Raw genomic sequence first — 24,357 nt, forward strand, 5'->3', positions numbered from 1 at the left:
GCCTGGTTTGCACTGAACATGCTTGACCTGTCCATTAGCCTTCTCTCTCTCTCTCTCTCTCTCTCTCTCTCTCTCTCTCTCTCTCTCTCTCTCTCTCTCTCTCTCTCTCTCTCTCTCTCTCTCTCTCTCTCTCTCTCTCTCTCTCTCTCTCTCTCTCTCTCTCTCTCTCTCTCTCTCTCTCTCTCTCTCTCTCTCTCTCTCTCTCACATCAACCTCTCATATTCCTCCATCTGTTTTCTTTTAGATGCCCCTAGTTTAAGTGGCGCCTGATTCTTTCACTGGGTTTACTCTAGTGGGTTTTTGTGCTTGTTGTCTTAGTGGAACTCACTGCATTGTAATATACCTTGAGCTGACGAGTAATCATAATAATAATAATAATTAGTAGAGGAGTGATGAATTGTCTTGCCAGTGGATTGACATATTTATTATCGCTAGCCAGCAGCCACACTTTCTTGACCATCTCACTTCACTTTCCCCAGCGGGTTAGTTTGATACCCTCCTCACTGCGAGATGTTGCGCATCACTAAACAAACGGCAAACGCAGATTACTACTTCCAAGTTACTGGTCTCAAATCAAAGCTGGTAAATATCGGTACTTTAGCTAGTTGAATGATTGACTTGTTGGCTTTGGACGGGACTTTTTTGGCTCTAGGATTTGATTGCATCTAGCATGACCCGAGTGCTATGGATGGAGCGCGTTACTGTTGTGGATTTCAGCTCTCCTTGTTGCTCAGAACCCCCCTGGACTCGGAATGCTTGCAGTGTTTTACCCAATAAGACAACAAGCAAACCCACCAAGGCATTGGACTGATGATTTTTTCTGTTTTTATCTTTTGTTTATTTATTTTACCTTTTTTGGCTTGGTTGAGTGTGATATATCCATTAATTAAAGATTACTGTAATGTCCATGTTGTTTTTGATGTTGTCATGAGTACTTTTGATGTTATTAAGCCATAGATTGTCAATATTATAATGAGGATTTTATTACTTTTTAATTGATATTGATTTATTGTTATTCTGTCAGTTGAATTGCAGTTTAATAATCAATGAAAATGTTGCTTTTTGTCACTTCAGAGCTTAAACAGTAGCCGCCTTGAGTATGGTAATGAACAAGATTTCTTCTCTCTATCGCCTTTAACACAAGCATTACTGATGTAATCTCCAAAATGAGAGAAGAATGTTGCACATCACTTAGGTAACAATCTGTGCCACTAATAGATTGTTGCATAAAAAAATTTTATAGGTGGTTTAAGGTGTTGACATATCAAGAAGATTATTAAAGTGCTTTTTGGTTACCCTTTTCTTCCTTATTTTAGTTGGTGTTGGTGGTGCCATGTTAAAGGCGAGCGGTAGAAGGTACTTGGCTATTGTGGTTGAATGCACACTTTCCTTTGCATGGGGTTTAGCACTTGACTTGAATTAATCGTCATTATTCTCTCTGCCATAATATTACTATGCATCAGTGATGAGAGTTATTATTATTATTACCTTTTTATTTAATGTTGATTACATTCTTACCCTACTACACTCCATGGAGGGGGGGCCCAGGATCACCCCACTCCCTCTTGTTGTTCCTGCAGACAGATTGCTAAAGCTCGTTATGGACATGAACTTTGTCGATTTAATGTACAGTAGTCATTAGTTTGAGCTCCAACTTCGTTACTTCTGTTAGATTGGCTTTGCTTGAAATGGTCTGTTACACTTGATCTATTTTCTCATTAGCACAGGACAAATGCCATCAAAAAAAATCACGGTGGTTCGTCCAACTGTAAGAACCATCTCGCTAGTTTGTTTTACGATTTATGTAGTTCGAAGTTTGCACTGTTTGAATATGGCATTTTTAAAATATAGTTTAGCGATCCTATTAGACAATCCTAACATTTGACTCTGGTATTGAATTTAAATTTTCAATGCTTTTTCTGACGACTAAAATTTTTAATGGTGAGCCCCCTTGGGTCATTGCCCAGTTTTTATGTTTTCATGCTTGAATGGGTTATTTTGGTTAACTTCCATAATTAACAGCACTCTTAATATATGAAAACAGGTTTGTCATCTAAATTGCTTGCTCAATTTTTATAGGGCATAGGTATCTTGGATATGAAAGAGTTGCATCGTTAAAAGTAAGTAATTTCAGTTCCCCTTTTTTACACGGCTCTTGACCTGGTGTTTAGCAGGTGTACTCTTGATGGTAGAGGTAATTGTCTGTGTCTCAAGAATTTTTTGTGATACTTGTGGTAGTTGAATTTGCAAGTACTACAGGTGTTCTTAAGTCTGATGTCACAGATCAGTCACCCTACTTTTCAGAGTAAATGGACTGGCAAATATGATAAAAAAAAAGCTCGTTTATTACTATTTTATTTAATCTTGCTTATTTAATAATAAAATTACAAACCCTCCAAAATTTTCTATGACTAAATATGATAACCTTAGATTTTATCACGAGACGGGACTGATCATTTAAAAAAATTCATTACGTGAAGATTGTGTGTGTTTTATGGGACCTGGAGCATGCTTTAGTTGTAGTGCTATGGTGAAAAGTATCCACTGACAAGGTGGTTTATGTAAGGAGCATTTGTCTCCTGTGCTTAGGGTAGATAATGACAAAAGATGACGCTTTCATCTGTCTGGGTTGGACTGCTTCCCTCTGCGTGGGTTGGGCCCCACACTGAGGTCACCATCAATGTGGTCGATGGTGTTCCCCCTACTGACTCCACTCTATGGACTGTTTTGTGTTGCAACCCCCATGGATCTTAGCTACTACATATTGAAGAGTGCACTCAACCCCCGTAGCAGCCTGCACCGTATGTCGGATTGTGATTCAAGGCTTGGCTAGTGTTTGGCCCTGGAGGAAGTCTGGGCAGCGGCAGCAGGCCTTATCCTCTCCAGATGCCTGGGACTACCAGCAGTTGGTTGTCATTATTTATCACACACACCACTTCCTGGCCCATTACACAACACTCATATTTATGCTACCAACACTCACTAACCAACAACATGTTTTTACTGTGAACATGAAATGAGATGGCCAGAATATCTAAATTAAATGTCATTATAACTATGATGGCATTGGCTTGTCCTAATGGGGAAATAGTTCAGGGTAAAACCTAATTTGTATATTTAGAATGTGATAATGTTATTGACATAAAATGGTTTGGTGTGTGTGGTGTGTGGGCACAGGGAAATAGTCTGCCAACTTAGTCCAGTCATTGGTGAGTCTTGGGCCTCTGGAATCAGGAAAGGCCTTTGTCCTGTGCCTGCCGTCTGAAGTGAGTTGTGCCTGTAATGAATGTTGATCATTTTGCATGCCTCCAGCGGCGGCCCTCCGAGGTGTTGCGATCCAGCGTGGCAGGGCTCGGACGTATCCGGCCACTGCCCTTGCACGTCATCCCACCCCACTAACAGCTGCCGCCACAGCTCTGCATGGCTACACACCGTAAGTTTCAGTACCAGACGAGAACAGCAGCTACATTACACTCCTGATGACTTCACGCAGCAGCAGACACAGCAGGAGCAGGAACATCTGCATTGCCTCTACCATACGTGATGTTTTAGTCTCATTTTGGTCCATATGCCTGCTGTGGATATGCATCAGTCCATGTCAATAGTGTATGAGAAATATTGATGCTCTGTGATTTGACTTACTTTTTAAAAAGCTTTTGTTAAATCACCTTTTACAATATAGTACTTAAAGAAATTTTATGATTTAATTTGATTAATTTTGTTTTACTAAATGGGTGATTCCTGGATAATGATGTAAATAGAAAATTGAGAAAAATGGCTAATTTAAAGTTACAGCTATCATAGCCAAAGTTGATTTTTGGACTTCTATGGATCTTTGGGACTGAGCTAAAATGCATGTAACTGCGTGTTGTCTGTGGGGGTGTTGTGTAGTCTCATCCTGACTGTCTCTCATACTTTCCTCTTCTTCAGTATAGTCACCTGAGTCAGCACTTGTCATCTCCTTACACCATGATGTTGGCCTTCTGAGTCCTTTGGGCTGGTAGGTTAAAAACTCTAGGACTTCCCCTCAATTTATTATCAATAGTTGAGAGGACTTTGTGACCATGATGTGTAATGAGATGGTTGAGTGATCTCCTGGTGTATAAATTAGCTGGTACTGCTTGTGTTATTACATCCTCTTAGGTACTGTTTGGCAGTGAAGACAGACTTGATGCCACAACAGACACATGGTTGTGATAACAAGGGACAGGCTGGCTGGCTGTGTAGCAGTGTGAGTAGGGCGTGCCTTATGGGTAACTAGAGAAAAGCCAGGGGAGGAAGCTACTGAGACTCAGTTGTTTTCAGTTCAGCACAATGTATTTTACCTTTTAGCTGCTGTTCATAGTTTTAATAATTTTGTGTGTACCTTTTTTTAAGAAGCTTTGTTTTTATTGTGTTAGGAACTAAATTTTGTACGCACTTATGGTATTTCATTGATCCAGTTATAAACTTATATTTTGTAGAATAACTATTACTAAGCTTATCCAATGTCATAAATTACTTATAGAATCATTTTTAATTGCATATTGAGTATGTGTCATATTTTGTTCCTTTTACTAGCAGTTATAGAATCATTTTGAGAAATGTGCATGTTTATTTATAATCCATAAAATAGAGCTATTAAAACTTCCCTGGCTTGTCTCTTGCCAGCCAACTTTGGCATCTCACACTTTTGGACATAACTCTTTGTTTAGATCATTACATAATGCTGCTGACACCTTGGGAATGTATTTAACCTCTCACCTGTTGTTGGGAGTGACATTGACTCTGCTAGGTTTATTTTGGACCTCATGCTGTGTATTATTACTTATGGCTGTAGCAGATGAGATATTTTACTAGGAGTGCATTGATATTGAACAATGCTTTGTAACTTGTCCATCATCTTTAGCTTCAGCTGCACCTATGTTTTGTTTATTTTTGTTAATTTTTGAGTAGCTTCTATCTTGTTTTACCAGGTGTTGGCTTAGGCTCTGGGTGAGAGATAATTTATGGAGTTATTAAAACTATGTTATCCTAGTGAGATGTTTTCATTAACTTTTGAGAGCCACTATTAGTATGTTGCGTACAGACCATCATAGTTGTAGATGATTTTTTTCTGTGTTGTTGACTTGAATGTGTGCTATGCTCTGGATTTATCCTGCACACGCATTTAGCACGGTTTATGCTTGGGGATTTTGGAAATAAGTTTGAATGTGTTTTAATTGTTTAACTTTCCTGTGCCCTCTCTGTGTATTCTGCATTAAGATTAATAGGGATTAATTCTCTAATTTAAAGCAACATGTGAGGATTAAGAGCTTCTTAGACAACTAATTGGTCACTGATTAACCCTGGGTGGTAGATAGAAAACTAAACTCATGACTGAGACATGGACACTCAGACTTGCTACTGACTGCCCCACTGCATAACAGTGCTGACGTCAGAAAATTGCTCATTTACAAAACTTGTTCTGACAGCTTAGTCATGAACAGTTTTAGTAAGTGGTTGATTTTCATGAAAGATGCTGGTTAGCTATCAAATGTTTTAGTATAAACTGGTGAGAAACATTCCATGACCTCCTCAGTTTTGACTGAAATATTGATAACTAGTTTTCAGTACATTAAGGATCATAAACATTGAGTACCCAATGGTAAGTGAAGTTTGTTAACAGAACAGTGCAGTTCTGTATTATAAATATAGATTAGCATTTAGTTAACTGAAATGGCCCAAGTCAATATTTTACGGGTAAGACGAGCAGCCAAGATATTCAGTTGTTGATAGATGGGAAACTGGTATGAGGATGCCCACAGCAGCACAGCCGCAGTTGTCTAAAGAAACCAGGAGAACTACTTTAATCCATATAGTTCAAGGAGACAGGATGGTCAGTATTTAGACACAGTCACTTACAAGGTTGCTGTGTGACATTTTCTGCACATGCTAAGATTTATCTAGCTACTTTAATATTATTGTAAGGTCATAATATTATTACCAGGCAAATTCATTTGATGAAATAATACCCAAAATTGTTTAGTTGAGTTTAATATTCATTGGTAATGCTTTTCTTACGTATTCAGAATCACAGTACTGTTGAAAGCTTGTACCTAAACAGAATCTCATTATAGAGTTTGTTAAGTGGATTTAAAAAAAGCCAAAGTTAAACTTTTGCCTGGACCACCCAATTGTTTTTGTATCAAAACTTAGTATTTTGGTTCTCTTGCAGCGGTGTTTATTATGACCCCTTCCTAGCAGCGCAGGCAGCAACAGCAACTCCTCTTCAGGTGAATCCAGTAAGTGCTGTGAGGCTTTCTTTGTCGTCACCAGTCACAGTGCCCTAGACACCTATTTATGATCAGTATTTTACCTTGAGTCGTTATTAGTGATCATTCTTTTTCGTGACAAGTAAATGGTTTGCTGTGTAGTAATGTAGCTTTCTCTAATAGATGAGTCAAAACAATGTGCAATCATTGTAGCTTTCTGAAAATCAGGAAAGTGCTCGATGTTTTTCCACTGTTTGACTAACTTTCACATGGGAATGTTCCATAGGATCCTTTTTTTTTATTATTGTTTACTATGGGCCACAAAACCTTCCCTTTAGTATTGACTTTTGTGCGAAGCATATGAAACTGCTGCCTGTCATTTCCCCCTCGCAAAAGACAAGAATTGCTAAATTTAGTCTTTTTTGGTTTATTTTGCATATTCTGACTTGAGGATCCTTAGGCCATTTACCTGGATTTTAATTGTAGCAATTTACCTGTTTAAGAAGCAGCACTCAGAATATTTGTGCACAGTCTTTTATTAAAAATTTAACTGACACAGTAGAATACTATGACCTGTTTAAATGTAATGTGTGTTGTTCTGAGTGTGGCTGTTATTGATTAATGCTGCACATTATAGCAATGGAATGTAGATTAGTATCCCTTTGTCATCCATTACAGTTCTTTTAGAGAATGGAAAGGCAGTCCAGTTTGAATTTCAATAGTTAAAAATGGTCTTCATCTTGTAATTATGACTTGAGATGGACCTGCTTTTCCTCATACTGCTCTAGCGTTTTATAATAGCTCAGTGAAAGGGAGTGGCCAAACAAAAGCATGTTGCTTGCTTATATTTCACAGCCTGGCTAATGATTTACCACACAGCCCTTTTTGCACAACTATTTTTCAACCCGTTGATTCATAAGATCTAACACTTTATTTTTGGCTTGAGCAGTTTTTGCACTGTCAGTCTTTGACAAAGCAGGAATGCTGTTCCAGCAATCATGATTATACAAAGAAATTTCATATAAAATGCATCAATGTAAATTTTATAAATTATTGAGAATTCTATCAGTTTTTTAGTTTTCTTTGTCTAATCATCATTTCATCTGCCTGTGGAATTTAATTCTCCCCAACACTTGGATATATATTTTTGACATTATTTACTGTAGCTTGAATGATAAAGTAGATTGTTTGGCTTGTGAGTTTTAAGAATTATATTTTGAAATATTGTCTTGGCTGAGAATGAGTAGGAATAGTTATTGGTTATTATGTAGAATGTTGTTCCAGGATTCCCATCATTAAAGAGGTTTGTATTTTTTTAATTGTATATCATTTGAAGTAATGATTATATAAATTGTGCATATATGTCATTTGATGTCTGATTATATATTATTCTTGTACTCTACAGTAAACTTGTTAATTTTTGAATTACCGCAACACACCATGTTATTTATTTATCGTATGCTTGTTTCCAACATTAATAAAATTTTAGACTTCATTTCTTTTTACTTTGTTGCTATATTGCTTGTATGTAAATACAGTATATACTTTTCTTAAATGGGTGGGTATTTTCTTCACTCTAAACATATTTATGGTAACTTCCACATCCATGAAAATATTAGTTGTTTTTCAGAGTATATTCTATTTATGTTATTTTACAAATAGCACTTTTAAGATGTTCATAATTTAAATAGTACTTTTATGATGTTCATAATTTTATGAATACAGTGCTTGGTTCTAAAGTAAACACCTTCCACTTGTGCATATTTGCACTTATAATACTTCCCTTATTTGACTCTAGAAAATTTGATGTTTAGTGATTTTCAGGTGTTTAGTTTTGGTTGTAAATTTTCTTTTTCATCTTAGTCACAGTTTTAATCTTTGGTCATGAAGATTGACGGTATTCTGTATAAAAATATGCTTATCATATATTGGTATATTTGCATACTGTATATGCATACATGCATGCAATTACATTTATGTATGTATGAATACACATCTGCACATGCATATATAATTATATATATATATATATATATATATATATATATATATATATGCAAATATTATTGTTTGCATTATTTACTTATGTTGCTTTTACTTTTACTTTATTTCTCTCTGTCTTGCCCATCTCAATTCCTTTATGTGGAAACTTAAGAATATCCTAATTTTTTTTTTATAGCACAAAGTGTTCTTCTCTAAAGTCAAAATCTTGAAAAGCACTTTTCCTTGAATTGTGAATGAGATGTTTAATGAGAAATCTTTTCTGAGGTCATTATATTTACTGGTAATCATAATGTGCTTCAAGACTTTGTACTTTGCTTAATGTTTGTATGTTTCTTTTTATAAGGTTTCATGGTTTCAGATGTCTTGCTCTCATTTTCTTTTATCAGTAGGCACAAATTGAGAATCTTGATGTCTTCCTTGCATCTGTTTTTTCTTTCTTTTTATTTTCTAGTATATAGTTCAATTTCATTGTTGCCCCGCCATATTTCTTCCCCCCACACCCCCTTATGTCATAATTTGCAAGGTTTATCATCTTGTATCTTTTATTTTAGCTTTTTATGGTCTCCACAGTGCAACGTCTATGTGTAACTGTATTCTACTTTAAAAGCACTTGCTCTAGATATCATGTATAAAGGTTTCTGAATTCATCTATTTTTTCTAGAGTTGGTACATCTTTATGTCCCCAGTCCATTTATGTTTATCTATAACTCTGGGTTATTCTGGTAGATGAACTGCTGCCTCATTTTGGTGTTATAGTTGTTCCTTGACTTGCACAATTGAATTCTATTTTGCACATACTACACTCACCAAAGCCTTTAGTACAATATTTAACTATAGGTATCTGTGTTACTGTTATTTCTACATTGCTGTTACTACTACTACTACTACTGATAATAATGATAATAATAATAATAATAATAATTCACTCTCAAGAATTAGAATTGAGTTAAAAGTTGACATAATAGGTTGTTGTCAGCAGTGTGTCATGAGTGGCACACTGCTGGCAGTACTATAAGTTCTTTACAACATCTGTTTGGTTCCAGCTGCATTGTTTGCCATCTTTATCTATCATCTGTTCCCATTGGTCTCTTCTCATTGAGCTTTCCAACAACCTCTATAACTTTTTCTTGGCTCAGTTTTCATTCCCCATTTAAGAACAAGTTCTTGGAGCCAGGCCTGTTAGAGTCTAGGAATGAGACTCTTGCCTGGGTAATATAAGTAAGTTGAAATATGAGATGTATTATGATGCATTTTGTTATAGGGTTTAACAGTATTATAATCAAATAAATTATTTTCCCCTTAAATATGAAATTATCATCCACTTAAAGATCATATACAGTAGTTGCTATTGAGACTGATAGTTGTCTGTGTGATTATCTACAAATTTTCTTATTCAGTTAGTTATAATTTTTTCAGTTTAATTTTAGGTATCTCAGTTGTTTATGATTACATAGGAAAAATATACAAGGAAATACTATGAGCCTGTTGCCCACTATTTGCTTGCCCACTGTTTCATGAATGCAATTTTTCCCTTTACTAGGAAAAATAATTACAATCCAACCCACTTCTTTTTAATTTTGTTCCTGTGACCAGCCTTGCTTATTATTACTAGACAGTATAAGATTGCACTGTGTTGAGAAATACAATAGGATAAAACTGTACATATAATACTAGTAAAAGGGAACTGTTTTGTATGACCAGTCTTCCAAGATAAGCAAGAAAGAATAGAATTCTGATAGGAAGGACACACCATTTGAAATATTTCATATTTAGAAAAAGTAAATCTCAGGATATTGGAAGGCTAGTAGACCTTTAATTATATCACTTCTTGTGTAAGGGAATAAGATATTAAACATATACTGTATTCATAATCCAAAATGGATGAAAGGTGTGCCGGGATATTTGATAATTGCCTATCACAAAACACTTCATTGACCTCTGAAGTCATTTTTATGACCTGAAGGTTTTTAGCTTTGGAATTTCAAGCAACAAATAAATATCTAAAAGTTACTAATGCTGCTCTTTCAAGATTTCTCACATCACTTGTAAAGGTGTTCATTTTTAAAATTCAACAACGCAGAATGTTCCTGTTTGCTTTAGGACTTTTCACCACTTGCACATGAGTGCACACAGGGCCTTGTAGGGAACTTGTGGAAGGTGCCAAGTACAGTATGTGGATTGAAAGAATAGGAATGTTGAAAGAGAAGATAAATCAATATTGGAGTGATGGAGGCAGTACCTCTAGAATCCACTGAGTGAAGAGAATTTGAACTGGAAAGATGAACAATTAAAGAATGTGATATCTGAAGAGGTTAGGAGAACCTTGAGTAAAACGAGAAGTGATGAAGCTCCAGTTCCATCAGGGACAATGGTTTAATTACTGAAAACGACTGGAGAATAAGTAATTAGAGGCTTAGCTACATTGTTAAGATATCTTCAAGGAGGAAAAAGAACCAAGAGAGTGGGGAGAATGTCTTACTTAGGTAATGCATAAAGGAAAAGTGATGCATTACAATGTGGAAAGTTAAATTTATGTAAGAAAGGTCATGAAACATCCTTAAAAATAACAGATGTTGTAGATAATGGCTTAGAGGGCAACCACAAATGAGATCTTTATAATGAGGCAACTATAGTTGTACTATACTACTGTGAAGAGATTATGTATTGTGTATTTGTGGATCTTGTGAAGGTATTTGACAACTAGGGTAAGTAATTAGATGGCAGTTACAGTTTGGGGGGCGGGGATTAGTGGAAAGATTTATGTGCAAATGAACTTACTATATACATGTTCTGACTAGGTTTTTTAGTTGCAGTTGCTAACAAGTTTATGTGGTCACCATCACAGGTAAAATATTTTTTCGGATTTTTCGTTTGGCTGCAAATCTGCTAGTTAATATTGTCAAGTTTATTAGAAGAATTTACTAACTGTTCTCTTGAGTCTTAATTTCACTCACTGGAAGTGCATTAGGTACTAATCTTTCATCCAGTTGTAGGAACAACACAAATGTAGGTCGTTATAGGAACAGCACAAATGTAGGTCAGTTTTGCAATAAAATCTTGTGGATAGGTTGTATTACATTGTGAGAATCATTCAACTATAGTTTTCAAGTAGTTTAATAGAAAACACTTAGAGAAAGTTGGATTAGAGGTTCATATGAGTGGCAAAAACTGAATAAGGGGAACTTGAAGCTGAAAATTATTGCAGTGAATTTGACTATCCATGCTTATTCATTCTTAGCCCATCCTTTTAACTCAAAATTACACAATATCATAAAGAATCTTCCAAAAGCCAGTAATTACCGATACAGAATATGGATTCATGCATTTCATTAACAATAATTGAGTTTGCAGATAAGAAAGAGAACATGAAAGTGCTTTTTAAGATGCTACAAGAGAGAAAATTAATAATTTTTTACCCATGATTTCTTTGATACTTTTAGAAAACTCCACATGCCAGTAAACACAGTAACTTCCAGTTAATACACCTAGTTATCATGGAACATTCAAGAAAAGTTAACCTTTATTTGATGGTAAAAGAAAGAAAAAAATTTTCTTTAAAATTTGGTTGCAAGCTGCAGCTTGAGCTGCCCTGACTCTAAAACACCTCCTTTTCCCCTTACCAAGCCCAGAAGATGGTTCCTGGCCAAGCTAATATTTTTAGGGTCAGCTTTTTCATGGAAGGATGTACGGTTACGATTAGATAGGCTGCCCCATCATACAAATAGTACCCGGAACATTTCTTAGTATTCACTCTATTGTGGGCGAGGAAGGTAACTAAATTTTCTGTATAGCCCCAAAATTTTTTTCTTAATGAGGGATAAAAATTGAGGAAGACAGTTCTAAAGAAGTTGGACAGCAAGGTAAGAGACAAAAGAACAGTGATGGAAAGTAAAAGGCAGAAAGCCGTGGTTCTGTGTGCTTTATGGATGTAACAAAGAAACTTTAGTTCTGGGTATAGTGTGCTCCACAAGGCTTCATTTAGATTGTAATCCTTAATTGGGTCAAAGGTGGAAAAATAAAGGCCGGCAATGCATTTGGGGTCATAAGTGACACTCCAAAAAATTTTCAGTACTTCTTACAGTTCTCAGTTAATTTGACTAACCCCTAAGGCTTTCCTGGATTGTGATACAGTTCTCAGTTAATTTTATTAAATCTCAAGGTATTCCTGGATTGTTATCAGACATTTGTTTTGTAGTCTTGTGTATGGCCAAGTAGTGTGTGATTTAAGCTGAAAATGCAAGTAAGCTTTTTATTTACCCATATATTTAAAATATGAATATAAAAAAAATTTTTTTTTTCTAGTCGTACAGTGTTAATTACGCTGTAGGATAGTATTATATTTTAATCATACTACAGTACTAAAGCTGGTTCAAAAATTTTTTTTTCTAGTCTTACAGTGTTAATTACTCTGTAGGATAGTATTGTATTTTAATCACACTACAGTACTAAAGCTGGTTCTTACTTCATCAGTCATTGAATTGTGCAATTCATTTAAATTTGCAGAACCCACATAATCTTTCTTTTTAGGAGGAATTGCAGTATGGTTTGTTTTGAAAAATAATATGGAGTTACAATTTATACAATACAGTGGACCCCCACCCATTCGCGGTATTTTTCATAGAGAAATGTTCAGAAATTCCTGTATTTGCATATCATTTTCTTGACTAATTGCACTTTTTTGTGATAAAACTTATTAAAATATTCCTGTATAATCATTTTTAGAGGGATTTTGGTGTTTTGAACCATCAGAATAGGCAGTTATAAGTGTTTTTATAGGGGTTTTAAGTATTTGCAGATTTGAGCTATGTTGGGGGGGGGGATTAGTGGTACGCATCTACCGCAAATACCGGGGGTCAAGTGTATGTTCATCCATCAGGTTTACTGAATACATGTCTTCATTGTAAATATGTTTCACAGTGAATTTCAAGTTATAAAGTGATTCTGACATGCTAATAGAGATCAATATTAAGCAATTTTCTTGAATGTTACATTAATGACAGATTAATGTGATTTAATTTATGGCTGAAAATTTTTTCAGGCATTAATATTTGTTTATTTATATCACTTTACAAATTGCTTTAGTTTTCTTGTTGTAATCTTAAGATTACCCTATTATAAAAATATGTAGTAGTTATGTCATTTTGAGTTAGAGATGATTACGGCACCTGTTTATTAGCAAACCAGTGAAAGGTTTTTCAAGTTTTAAAAGATTTCTTTCCAAGTCATTTTCTAACCCAACCTTTTATCTAATGTGTTTGATCATATAAATTTTGACAACTAGAAATTGTCTTTTTAAAATCAGTAATATGAAAAAGCATAAATCATTTTTCCTCTTTATTTACAGTCAAACAACAATGCTTCATATTTTTCCTGTTGCTTATTACATAAAGTATCTGTGTATACATCTCGTTAATTTTTAATCTGCAGGGAACTCTAATTTTTTTAACAAGGAATTCCAAGTTGAACTATGCTCATGGGCAAGTGCCTCACAGGCATTAACCCTTTGTTTTTAATGTTGGAAATTTTTACTTTCATTAACCGAAATGTTTTTGACTATCGTAAGCTCATAATGTTTAGCCGTTTTTCAACATCATTAGTATTTAATAATTATACAGTATATGTTTAATTTGGACACAATATTTTTAGCAATACAACTAGGAAGATGACAGTGCTTCCAGGAAAGTTTTCAACAACAGGAGATAAATCTGGTGTAGAGGATGATTATTTTTTAGTCTAAAAATGATTGTATTTGTGTGTGACATTTTAATCATAAAACCATTACAGTATGGGTCCTTAGTTATCTTTTGGAGCCAAACTAAAAACATGCTGTCTTCCAAATGAAATTAGTTTTCAAGCTTGTTTCTGATTTTAATTTTGTACAAACGTCATCCCCAACAAAGCTGTAAAAGCAATAATTAGTGAAGTATACTTTATCATTGATATCTATCAAGTAAAGAGTTATCAAATTACAAGAAGTTGCACTGTGGTAATGATAGAACAGTTTTAATTTGCGTCTTGATGTTAAGGCTGTCCTTGCTGGCGGTGGCGTAGTGTTGCATTATGTTGCTTGCGCTGGCTGTGTGTTGTGCATGAATAAGGAGCCACCCCCTTTCATTACAGCAAGCAGCTGCAGCCGCAGCGGCAGCAGTGGCCCAGCCTACTGCGGTCAACCCCGCCGCCGTTGGGGTCTCCGCCGCGCAGCTCCTTAAAACACCAACACTTTCTGTCTCAACGGCTCCACAGGCAGGGTACGCAGCAGCAGCGAATGCTTACACCGCTGCTGCAGCAAGAGCATATGGAGTAGCTGCGGCGGCCGCCCAACCTCCAGCAGTAGCTGCTTACCCCACAATTGCAGCTGCCGGGTGAGTTACTTCACATTGTTTGGAGGTGGTGTCTGCCATTGTTGCCTTGAAGACAAGGCAACTTTAGCAGACATCACTTGTAAAGAGATGTGCACCTTTATATTCAAATTTCAATGCATAATGATCTGAAGATAGTAGAGTGCAAAGTAAAAAGAATTCCTTAGGTGACAGCTCTTTGAATTTGTTGGAGCATCTGAGCATCAAGGAGTCTGTATTTTTTTGAGGCTTTCAGAATTGATGCTCAAATGCCTCTGAAGCTGAATGAAAGGTGTGAAAATGGGTCAAGTTCTTTCAGAACACAGATAAGCTTTGTTCATTTTTATTTTATATATACATGGTATGTGATGTAGTGTAGGTCATCACTGTAACACTTGGCTGAAAGTTATTGGAAATTAGTTTTATGAGGGTCAAGAATTTTTTCCCATTTCAAGATGTGATGCTGTAATTTGTTGATACAGGTGTTAAAATGTATAGATTTTTTGGTAAAGTACAGTACTATATGAAGTTTTCATGACATTGTAGTGGTTTTTATGTTTCTGAAATGATCATCTTTGATGATCATTTCATGTGAAATAGATTGAAGTTTGAATTTGCAGGTGCAGCTGTGGGAACTATGGACTGTACATTTACTCATTTGAGGACAATTAGCATCCCAGTATACAATTGTTTATTCACCGGGAAAATTAACAGTGATACAGTGCAGTTTGAAACTTTATTTGACCTTGTTATAGAGGAGAGTTTATGTAATAGTTTTCAGTCAACATATTTGTGATAATTCAAGATAAGCTGAAAAACAGTGGGGTATGTACTCTTAGGAACTGTTTTGGAAATTGAATAAGATTCCGAGAATCTGGTAAAACCCCTGTATTTGCTGGAATTTATTTATTCATACTTCCCAAAAGTGCACAGAAAATTCAGTCTTAACAGGTAATTTAATTTTGAAGTCTGTGTATGTTCTTTAAGCCAGAAAATTTATGCAAAAATTGGTGGTTTATTTTTTACTAATTTTTTATAGTACAGTACTTTTATTTTTCTGGCAGATTTATATGAAATAATCTTTGAGGCTTTTTTCTGTCTTACTTTTTTCATTCATTTACTGTAATGTACAGTACCTGTATAAATGTTTAGAACAAGGGGAAAGGAAACTACTTCATATCTGGGGGAAATATTATGTTCACCCTTTGATATTATGATGTCATAGTGTCATGGCATTCGTGTGAAACCATTCCAGAAAGGATACTGATTTGTTGATCAAGCTCTGTTCATTAGGAGTCTGTGTGAAAAAAAAGAAGCAAAGCTGATATAAGAGTTAGAAACATCTGTGCATTGAAAATAAAAATACAAGCATATGAAAGTATTGAAAGAATTATTGTCAGGAAGTTCATAGCAGAGAAACATGGAATTTGAAGGAGCACTGCAGCCATTCATAAACTTCAGAGGACCAGCATTTATTGAATGACTTCCAGGAAGACTGACACAATTATAATTAAAAAGAATAAAAGTTCTATAGTTCAGTGTAGCTGACTAATTTCATGTAAAGAATTTTGTTTCAGTAGCTGTATTTTTTCTTGGATTTCATTAGGATTTGGCTGTTATTCATTTTAAGTAGATTTGTACTGTATTTCAAAAGAATTTCCTCTTTGTTAAAACTTATTAAACTTTTCATTTCTAGCATTTTACTTCAGAGTAATAAATAAACTCTTAACATCAGGTATTGATTTTTGCTCAATAGATTATTCATATTTAAGTTTCTTTTCGTTTATTAAGCTGTAATCACTGATATCGGTGTTATCTGTTTGCTGTGAAAGAAAGGGAAAGGTATTTATGTGTCTGCTGCAAATGAAGCTGTACTAATATGTTACAAACAATCATACATTTTCACCTGGGTATGTCTGTTATACTGTAGGTTTTCTTTTATATTTCATTAAGTATAAAGAGGTATTTATCTCTTTGAGTACTATATATCAGTCCTTGGGAGCATAAGACAATATCAGTACATTTTAATATGTTTTTAAACACTGCCCTTGTAAGTACAGTAGTTTTCCCTTCCAAGATTGTTATTTTTTATCAAGCACAAGTGTTACGGTAATGACATACATGAATTTTAAAACCCTTTGTTTATGCAGATGATAGGCCTCAGACCAATTTGGGTCAGTTATAGAGTCAACTAAAAATTGAATTGTTTGAAGCAGAAATTTTGAAAACAGCTTTTTAAAGGTATATCTAACATACATGTATATATAATGTTTGGATCCATATTTTAATGTAATACTTTTTGCAAATGAAATGAAAAAAAAAAATAGTTTTCCTCAGGTTAATATTGGAGACTCTACGATTGTTTCAAAAATGATAGATGACAAAAATTTTGGTAAGACAGAAACTTGTTGAATGCATGCTTTTTAAATATTTTTGAAGTAAGCGGTGTTCCTGGGCAGTGTACATAGTTTACAGTGGTTTGCGGCCTTGTGGAGGGTGGTTCACAAGTACCACTTGTAACAGGCCAATCTCATCCTGTAATGACTGCACCTTTGTCTTCTTTTATTGTATTTTTTCTTCACTTATTTGCCTCTTGAGGTTTTGATAGAGGTTTTAATGTTTTAAATTGGTTGGAGTGGCCTAAATCAGTAGGTAGCTGTGTTGGGACAATTTAATAATAATGGTTATTATTATCCATTTGGGAAATCTCACCCCCTGTAATCACTACACCAAGTGTTATGTCATCACTTGGTGTGCTTGACAGCTAGCTTAAGCTATTTTTATTATTATCCAACAATACTGCAGCAGCACTTATTAATATGTATAGGGGGATAATGCCTTCTTGACTGATTGTGTGTGCATGGGAGTGTGAGCTGGACTAGTCACTGGGGTTATGCCAGATGGATTTGCCTTTTCATTGTTATTGGATACAATTACCTTACATGAAATGGCCTAAATGCAATGTAACCATCTTACAAGCCCCTGTGGAATGGAAATGTATTTTAGAAATATTGTAGTTAATCATTATTTTTGTTTCACCATCTTTTCTGCATAGTGTTGAGTTACACTGTAGGAACTAAAATGTGCATGAATTTTGATATAATGTTTTATACTTTGTCTCATGTTTGGGTTACATAAATAGCTTCGGTATTGCATGTTGCATGGTAATAGCACTTTCACAGTTATACCAAAAACTCAGGTCAATTAGGAAGTAAATAGGAGATGAAAAATTTTATGTGTAGGATGCAAGTGGAGGAAAAAAAATAGCTCTTTTTGTTAGTGGATGAAAATGACAGAAGTAACTTATTATGGATTGAAGTACGGAATTTGACAGTTGTTGTAAGCATAACAAATTAGCAATGAAGACTACAGAAGATTTTACCACTGCAATTGTAAAATTTTCTTTATTCTTTAAGACTAATTTGCACAATTGATTCAGTTAGTATTTTCAGGAATTTTGTTTATTTCCCTTTAGTCATATGTATATAGTGGAATTTTTGTCATGGTTTCCAAAATTTTAGTTTTAAAGTGTAATTGTTTTATTAATAGTTTAGTATCTTAATTTTTAAAATTTATAGTATGGCTTTGGAGAAATTAGGGAAAAAGTGTGTTGCGTTGCATATTATAACCACAGACAGTTTTGTTGAGCATACTGGTTGTTGATTGTACTGATTATATAATGTAATTTTTAAAATTGTGATTTGAACTAGATTTCCAGAATTATTTACCATTGTATAAGTACAGATAACACAGATTTTGGAATTTTATCTTTTATAAAAGCCTTCAAATTCATAGTCCAAAATTTACCTCCTTAAGTATTTGCATTATTATTTATGTCAAAATATTTGTTAGCTTACAAGTTTCTGTTTCTTAAAATCTATATGTCAAAATATTTGTTAGCTTACAAGTTTCTATTTCTTAAAATCTATCAAGTACTATATTTGTAACTGAGCTTGGTGAAGATCAGTATGTATTTGGAAATCTCCTCTCCTTGTTAAATTTGTGGATGTTTTATTGTTTAGGTGTAATGAATATGAATTTTATTCAGGTTTGAAGCAATGTTCTTGATATTCCATATTCATTGACACATCACATACCTGTTGCTGGAATGAAAAGCAGAAACATGGTAGAAATTTTGCTATTTAATTTTTTGTTTTTAAGTGTCAGTGGTATAGGATTTTGAGTTGTATTTGATTTAAAACCTATATTTTGAATACCAAGTTCAGGATTTTTTCTTTGATTTTTTTCTTAACTTTTGGATTTTGATTAGCTAGTACTAAAAACAAGTACTGTACTGTTTACATGCCCGGTGATGGATAGCTAAATGCATTTTAAAATAATCTAATATCTCTCTGAGCATGGTATTGGGAAAGTGAATTGCCTGAGTTTTTGTGCTGTGCCTACTGATGATCTCTGTAGTCGGGTAGTTAGTCTCACACATTATGTACTCCAGGACCCGCTTACTAATGGAAATTTTTTCCTCTTTTTTTTCCCGTTCAAAGATCGATCTATTACAGTGCCTATGCTGACAGGCCCTACCCAGACCCATACATCGCTGCTGCATCGGGTATTGGACCAGTGGCAGGCTATGGGGTAAGAAATGCTTCTTGGCATTTTTTGGTTGAATTTTTTAGTTCATGATGTCTTTGCAAAGTAACCATAAACAAGCTTTTACATATTTTCAGAAATTTATGGTAGAAGTGGCTTTTTTTTTTCTTTTGAAAGGGAGGTTGTTGCTATTATAATTTGATAGCTTAACAAGACAACTGAGATTGTATAATTAAATAAGAATAAATGAAAAATAAAAAATATATATTTTGTATAAATTTTGTTTTGCATTGGAAAGTACAGAATTTGTAAAAACCTGTTTATTATGCAAAGTTTAACTTTTGTTTTCAAATTTTGCATTTATATTTAAGGGGTTTGTCATGGCAGGACCTTTAAGTAATGAAATAAAACTCGAGTTTTTTTTGTAAACTTAGAAACTATTGCCTTGGAATGTTTGATATGTAACTGGTGACATATACAAATATTGAATGTGATTTTGTTAGGCCAGGCTTAGACGACATTTGTCAGTTCTCACCTTCTATACTTAGTATGAAGTGGAAGTTTTGTTCAAATAAGGATAGAGGCTTGTGAACCCAGGAAATGGGGAGGAAAGGTTTATTTTTTTAAAGAAGAAATTGGCATTTATTTCCTTGAAAATAACCTTACTAATGGATAGCTAAATATCCGTTTAGTTGGGAAGATGATTTTAATAAAGAGCTGCTCTGCAGTAGGAATGAAGATATTTTACCAAAATCAGCGTGCTATGACTTTCTAGCTAGATATATTCGACCTAGAGGGTAGTAAATTAACCAAAGGGAGAGACAAGGAATTGAGAAATAAGGTGAACAAGAGAGAATGCAGGGATGTTAAATATGGGAAAAGGAACAGAAGCTGTTAAATTGGCAAAAACAATTAGATGATTAGATAAAAACTCACAAAAAATTGGAAAAAGGAGACATAAACCAGTAAGCAGGAAATTTGGTTGACAAAGCTTTATGCCCTAGAAATCAAGTACAAATGATTCTCCAGTCACACAGAGAACCAAACATCACTAAGTTGGGTAGGATGTCCTCAGGGGTCTCTACTAATGAGAGAATAGTTTTGAGAATTTACTATCATTAGAAGTTAAGGCAGTAGGCAAGTTAGCTATGGATTTATCAGGACAGAAGAAGAATATGAAAGGTAGATTTTAGTCGTTGTGCCCTTGTTGGCCAAGAACCAGGAGTATCTTGTGGAAAAGCACTTACGTTTTTATAAAGCTTGAGCAGTAATAGATATATAAGATAGAAATGACTAATGCACCTTCTTCCTTGGCTATCAGTAGCAGTAGATTGAAGTTTTAGCAGAAAAATTTCAACAGAATGGTGGAGGCTTTGTAGTGATCAAGGTCACGACGTAAGCTTCAGTGCTGTTAGTTTATGGCTACCCAACATGAGTCCCTTCAGAGATGGTCTAGGAGAAAGATTAGTCAGACCACTGGGAATCTTTTGATTTTTTTCAGGTTTAGATGACAAGCATCTCATAGAATTAATACTTTGGCAGTTCTTTTACTGTCAGTTTTTTTAAGTCTAGTATTTTGCATTGATTCTTAGCTATTTCTTTTTTTGTGCTGTACTGTTGAATTTATTTCATGTTTAATTGTATAACTTTTATCTTATTTAACAGTTTTTTATCTATATGTTGGTTAAAGCCAAATTTTGCATGTTTACTTTGCAATTTTTTTCATGAATGAAGTCATTCATCTTCTAACTAGTATCTATTTTTTTTTAGGCGGTCTACAGAGGAAGTTACAATCGCTTTGCACCATATTGAGGACCTGATATGTGCATTCATCAAATAACATGACAAAGCTGTTATCAATTGCTCATTAGAGACTATGTTGGTCTTTGCGACTATAATTATATACAAAAGACTCAGTTCCCAGCCCTTGACCATCTCTTGTTAGAAATAACCATAAAGTGTCTGTTCATGTCGTACTGGCAGAAATCCAGTTGGTGTGACACTTTTGGACAAAGATTTCTGTTTTGGCAGCCAGCTGTTGCATTGTATGTGGGATTCATCCAAAATTGTTCAATAATATTCGTGAAGAATTCACCGGAGATGTCCCATAGTCAGGCTCTGTCAGTGGTTACCACTTCAACGTAAATAAATGGTGGCACAACGTTGGTAGGTGTGTGATTGTTTTGTGTGCTAGACTTTGAGTATGTGAATGAAGTAATTGGAGTTGTGTGGCATCCAGTGTACATTAGATGGCTTGGGCTGGAAGGTGGTGTGTTGCCACCCACACCAACCTGACCAACACATGAACTCTGTGCTGTTGTTACCATTTTTCCTCTACTGTTTTGTAATAAGGGCCTTTTAGTGATTTTCTGAACACTAGAAACTTCAGTTTCAACTATTGTAGGCCATTTCTGAGTCATTGAACTACCATGATTTGTTATGTTGAGTAGGCATGGCCCATTTCATATAATATTTATGAAATGAATTGTGCATTTTTTAATGTATTCAACGAAACATTTGACAAGTGTGACTCTTATAATCTATACTTGTACAGTGTATGTTTACACTTCTAAGATAACCAGTAATGAATCTCAACTTCTGATAGCCCTATTGATATTAGCTATAGAATCTCATTTATTACTTCAACTAAGATCTTTTTAATTTTTGAAATTTCAATTGTGCACCATATGCACTTGATATTTCTAAACTCAAAAGTTATTTTATACATGGTGCAATGTCGGAACATATTCCTCCCTCAAGGCATTGTAATGAAAATGTTTTTGGTGTTAAGTAGATTTTTGTATGATGCAGAACCCCACTCTTAAGGTCACATATAGTTTCTAAGTCACAAAGGGTATGATTTTGTCTAGATTGGTTTTTTATTTATATCTTATAATAGTAATATTGAATAATTTTATGCTATTATATTCATATAATTGTGAAATAGAATCAGTTGTAGCCAAGACAATCATTTATTTTAAATTTGACAAGGTTTAACATGGCTAGAAAATTTGTTTACATACTGTCATTTACTAAGTTTACTTTTACAAAAAAAAAATGTGTGGGTTCTTCAATATACCTCCTTTTTTAGGTCAGTACATTTTTGTAGGTTAATTATCCCTTATCCCTGTACAATATTTGTAAGTTTGCACCAAACTCTTGAAAATCAAAGTGTTTTTAGTGAAGATGGACAGCACAATCATTTTCTCCATATGCCCAAGGTGATAACTCTTTGTGAATGTGCATTTCCCAGTAGCAATGTGATCAGTCTGTGCAGTAATATGTGAGCTCTTTTCATTAATGCTCATCTTAAATGACAAATGTATTCATTATATTATTGTGTCATCAGTGTCCGAAGTATCAGTGACGTGTATTTTCTCATGTTTTGTAACTGATGGCTTCTGCTGTTTATAGCAGTGTGGCATTATGAGTGAAGGGTATAGCGGTGTTCGCACAAACCTCAGGTATCAAACCAGCTTGACCATTATGATTGACAAACCCTGCCCTGGCTCACCACCTGCTTCTCTCTTTTTTAATAGTTATTTTTTTTCTAGCACTTTCCCCCTACTTGTGCAGTTGTCAATCAATTTGTGTTGCAATGTCTTGGTTTCTTTCTGCTGTGAATCATTGTTTTGCTTACCTTTGGGTCAACGACACTTCAGGACAAGGAAGTTGCAATCTTGCATTTCCCCCTCCCTGATTGGCACAATATGAATGTTGATCAGGTGCAATAGGGACTTTTAAATATTTCTTAGGAATGACAGTATTTGAGGCATATGAAGTTGTATCCTGTTCTAAATCCTGGATTGTGACTTGTCCATAGAGAAGCTGACCACATGGGGATTGTCAGAACCAAAGATATCAGTATTTGTCCACTCTGCAAGTCTCCATTCTGTGCTATGCTTATCGCCACTTTTCTAGTTTTAAACGTGCATAATGTTTCCTGTATTTTTGTTTATCTGAGAGTCAAGTGGCAGTCTGGAATAATAGAAATGAACCAAAGATCTATTAACTGTTGTCGTACATAGCATCATTTTATCTTGGTTTTGCCACATATGTAATCATAGGATCCAAGACATGATCCATATTGGATGCCTTTCCAAGTTCCAGCTTAAGGCTTGTGTTTGGTCTAAGGCATTCTGGCTGGATGTGTGGTACAGTATGTTGACTGCACTGAGAAAAAAAAAAGACAAGGTGTATAATCAGCTTGTAGACAATATAGTGCAGTAGTGTTAAATCTTGTGCAGCTATTTTAATTTTCAAAACTCATGACTGAAAATGGCAGCCATTTTGGACTTAAGCAGCTACATTCTCTCTCAGACTAAAGAGTATTGTATTGAAATAATTAAGGTATTTACCCTACTCAAGGAATGCTTGATAGGTTACTACAATTCACAGTGCAGGAAAGAAACCAGACAATAGAGATGTCAAGTCTTCCTTTTTAGCACAATGGATAATTTGTGTCGTGTTGTGAATCAGAGCACAAGAGAGATTAAATTATTGATTCCTTCAGTAAAGCACAATGGTGAATGTGTATCGTAACGTCCAGTAAGATGATATTTTGTTTGTGTTCACTTTTCGTAATCTGTGTAAAAAACTTCACCATTTTTGTATAATGTATTATTGTGTAATGATATTTAGTAATGACAAAAGAGTAATAGTTTTAGATAACTTTTTGCTCCTTTTAAAAACCTGATTGTGGTACTGTACAAATCTGCCCTGTGTTTACTCTGTATAATAAATAAAATATGAACATTAGCTGCATTTTACTTTCCATGACATTTTTTTTATTCAGTTTGTGTATTTGTTTTAGAAAACCAGAGTATTGTATTGAAAATCTTGCATTAACTTCTTTTTCAGAATCAATGCATAACAGTGGTGAATTTGTTCCTTTAGAAATGCAGACAATAGCTTATATGTAAGGGTATCCTTCAGAGCAAGCTGGAGTTGTTGTTGAACCGGGTAAGAAGGTAGTAACTGGTGGTTATGGTGGGAGGGGGGAAGTTTCAGGGACATATCCGCACTTGTCTTCCATCACTTTTCCTTTGGCTACCAAGAAAAGCAGAGATGCTTCACTGCGTGTCTTCCCACTGTATGGATGTTGAATAGGAAAACAATTTTACTGACACTTGTAAGGGGCTTAGGCATCCATGAGGCATTCGTCTACCATAATAGTAGATCACCACATATGTTCTTTTTGTAAGGAGAAGGCTTGTATTCATTGTTTCCAGTGC

The 24,357-nt window shown here is 34.7% G+C and overlaps 1 protein-coding gene across 40 annotated transcripts in view; it reads left to right on the top strand.

Moving 5' to 3' along the window:
- Positions 1 to 23,881, top strand: part of LOC136843719 (RNA binding protein fox-1 homolog 1-like) — a 483,433-nt gene extending 459,552 nt beyond the window's left edge. For 11 of the 40 annotated variants that reach the window (XM_067112321.1, XM_067112335.1, XM_067112336.1 and 8 more), the window contains 5 exons: positions 3,313 to 3,433; positions 6,197 to 6,263; positions 14,358 to 14,599; positions 19,078 to 19,168; positions 20,894 to 23,881. In XM_067112321.1, coding sequence (XP_066968422.1) covers positions 3,313 to 3,433; positions 6,197 to 6,263; positions 14,358 to 14,599; positions 19,078 to 19,168; positions 20,894 to 20,935 — 563 coding nt within the window. In that variant the 3' untranslated portion in view covers positions 20,936 to 23,881. Of the gene's footprint in view, positions 1 to 1,316; positions 1,357 to 3,312; positions 3,434 to 6,196; positions 6,264 to 14,357; positions 14,600 to 19,077; positions 19,169 to 20,893 lie in introns of all 40 variants that reach the window. The other 29 variants (XM_067112334.1, XM_067112333.1, XM_067112342.1 and 26 more) reach the window with 9 other exon arrangements.
- Positions 23,882 to 24,357: the final 476 nt, after the last annotated feature.

This window comes from Macrobrachium rosenbergii, chromosome 12 (assembly GCF_040412425.1).
Source record: "Macrobrachium rosenbergii isolate ZJJX-2024 chromosome 12, ASM4041242v1, whole genome shotgun sequence".
NCBI classification, from domain to species: domain Eukaryota; kingdom Metazoa; phylum Arthropoda; class Malacostraca; order Decapoda; family Palaemonidae; genus Macrobrachium; species Macrobrachium rosenbergii.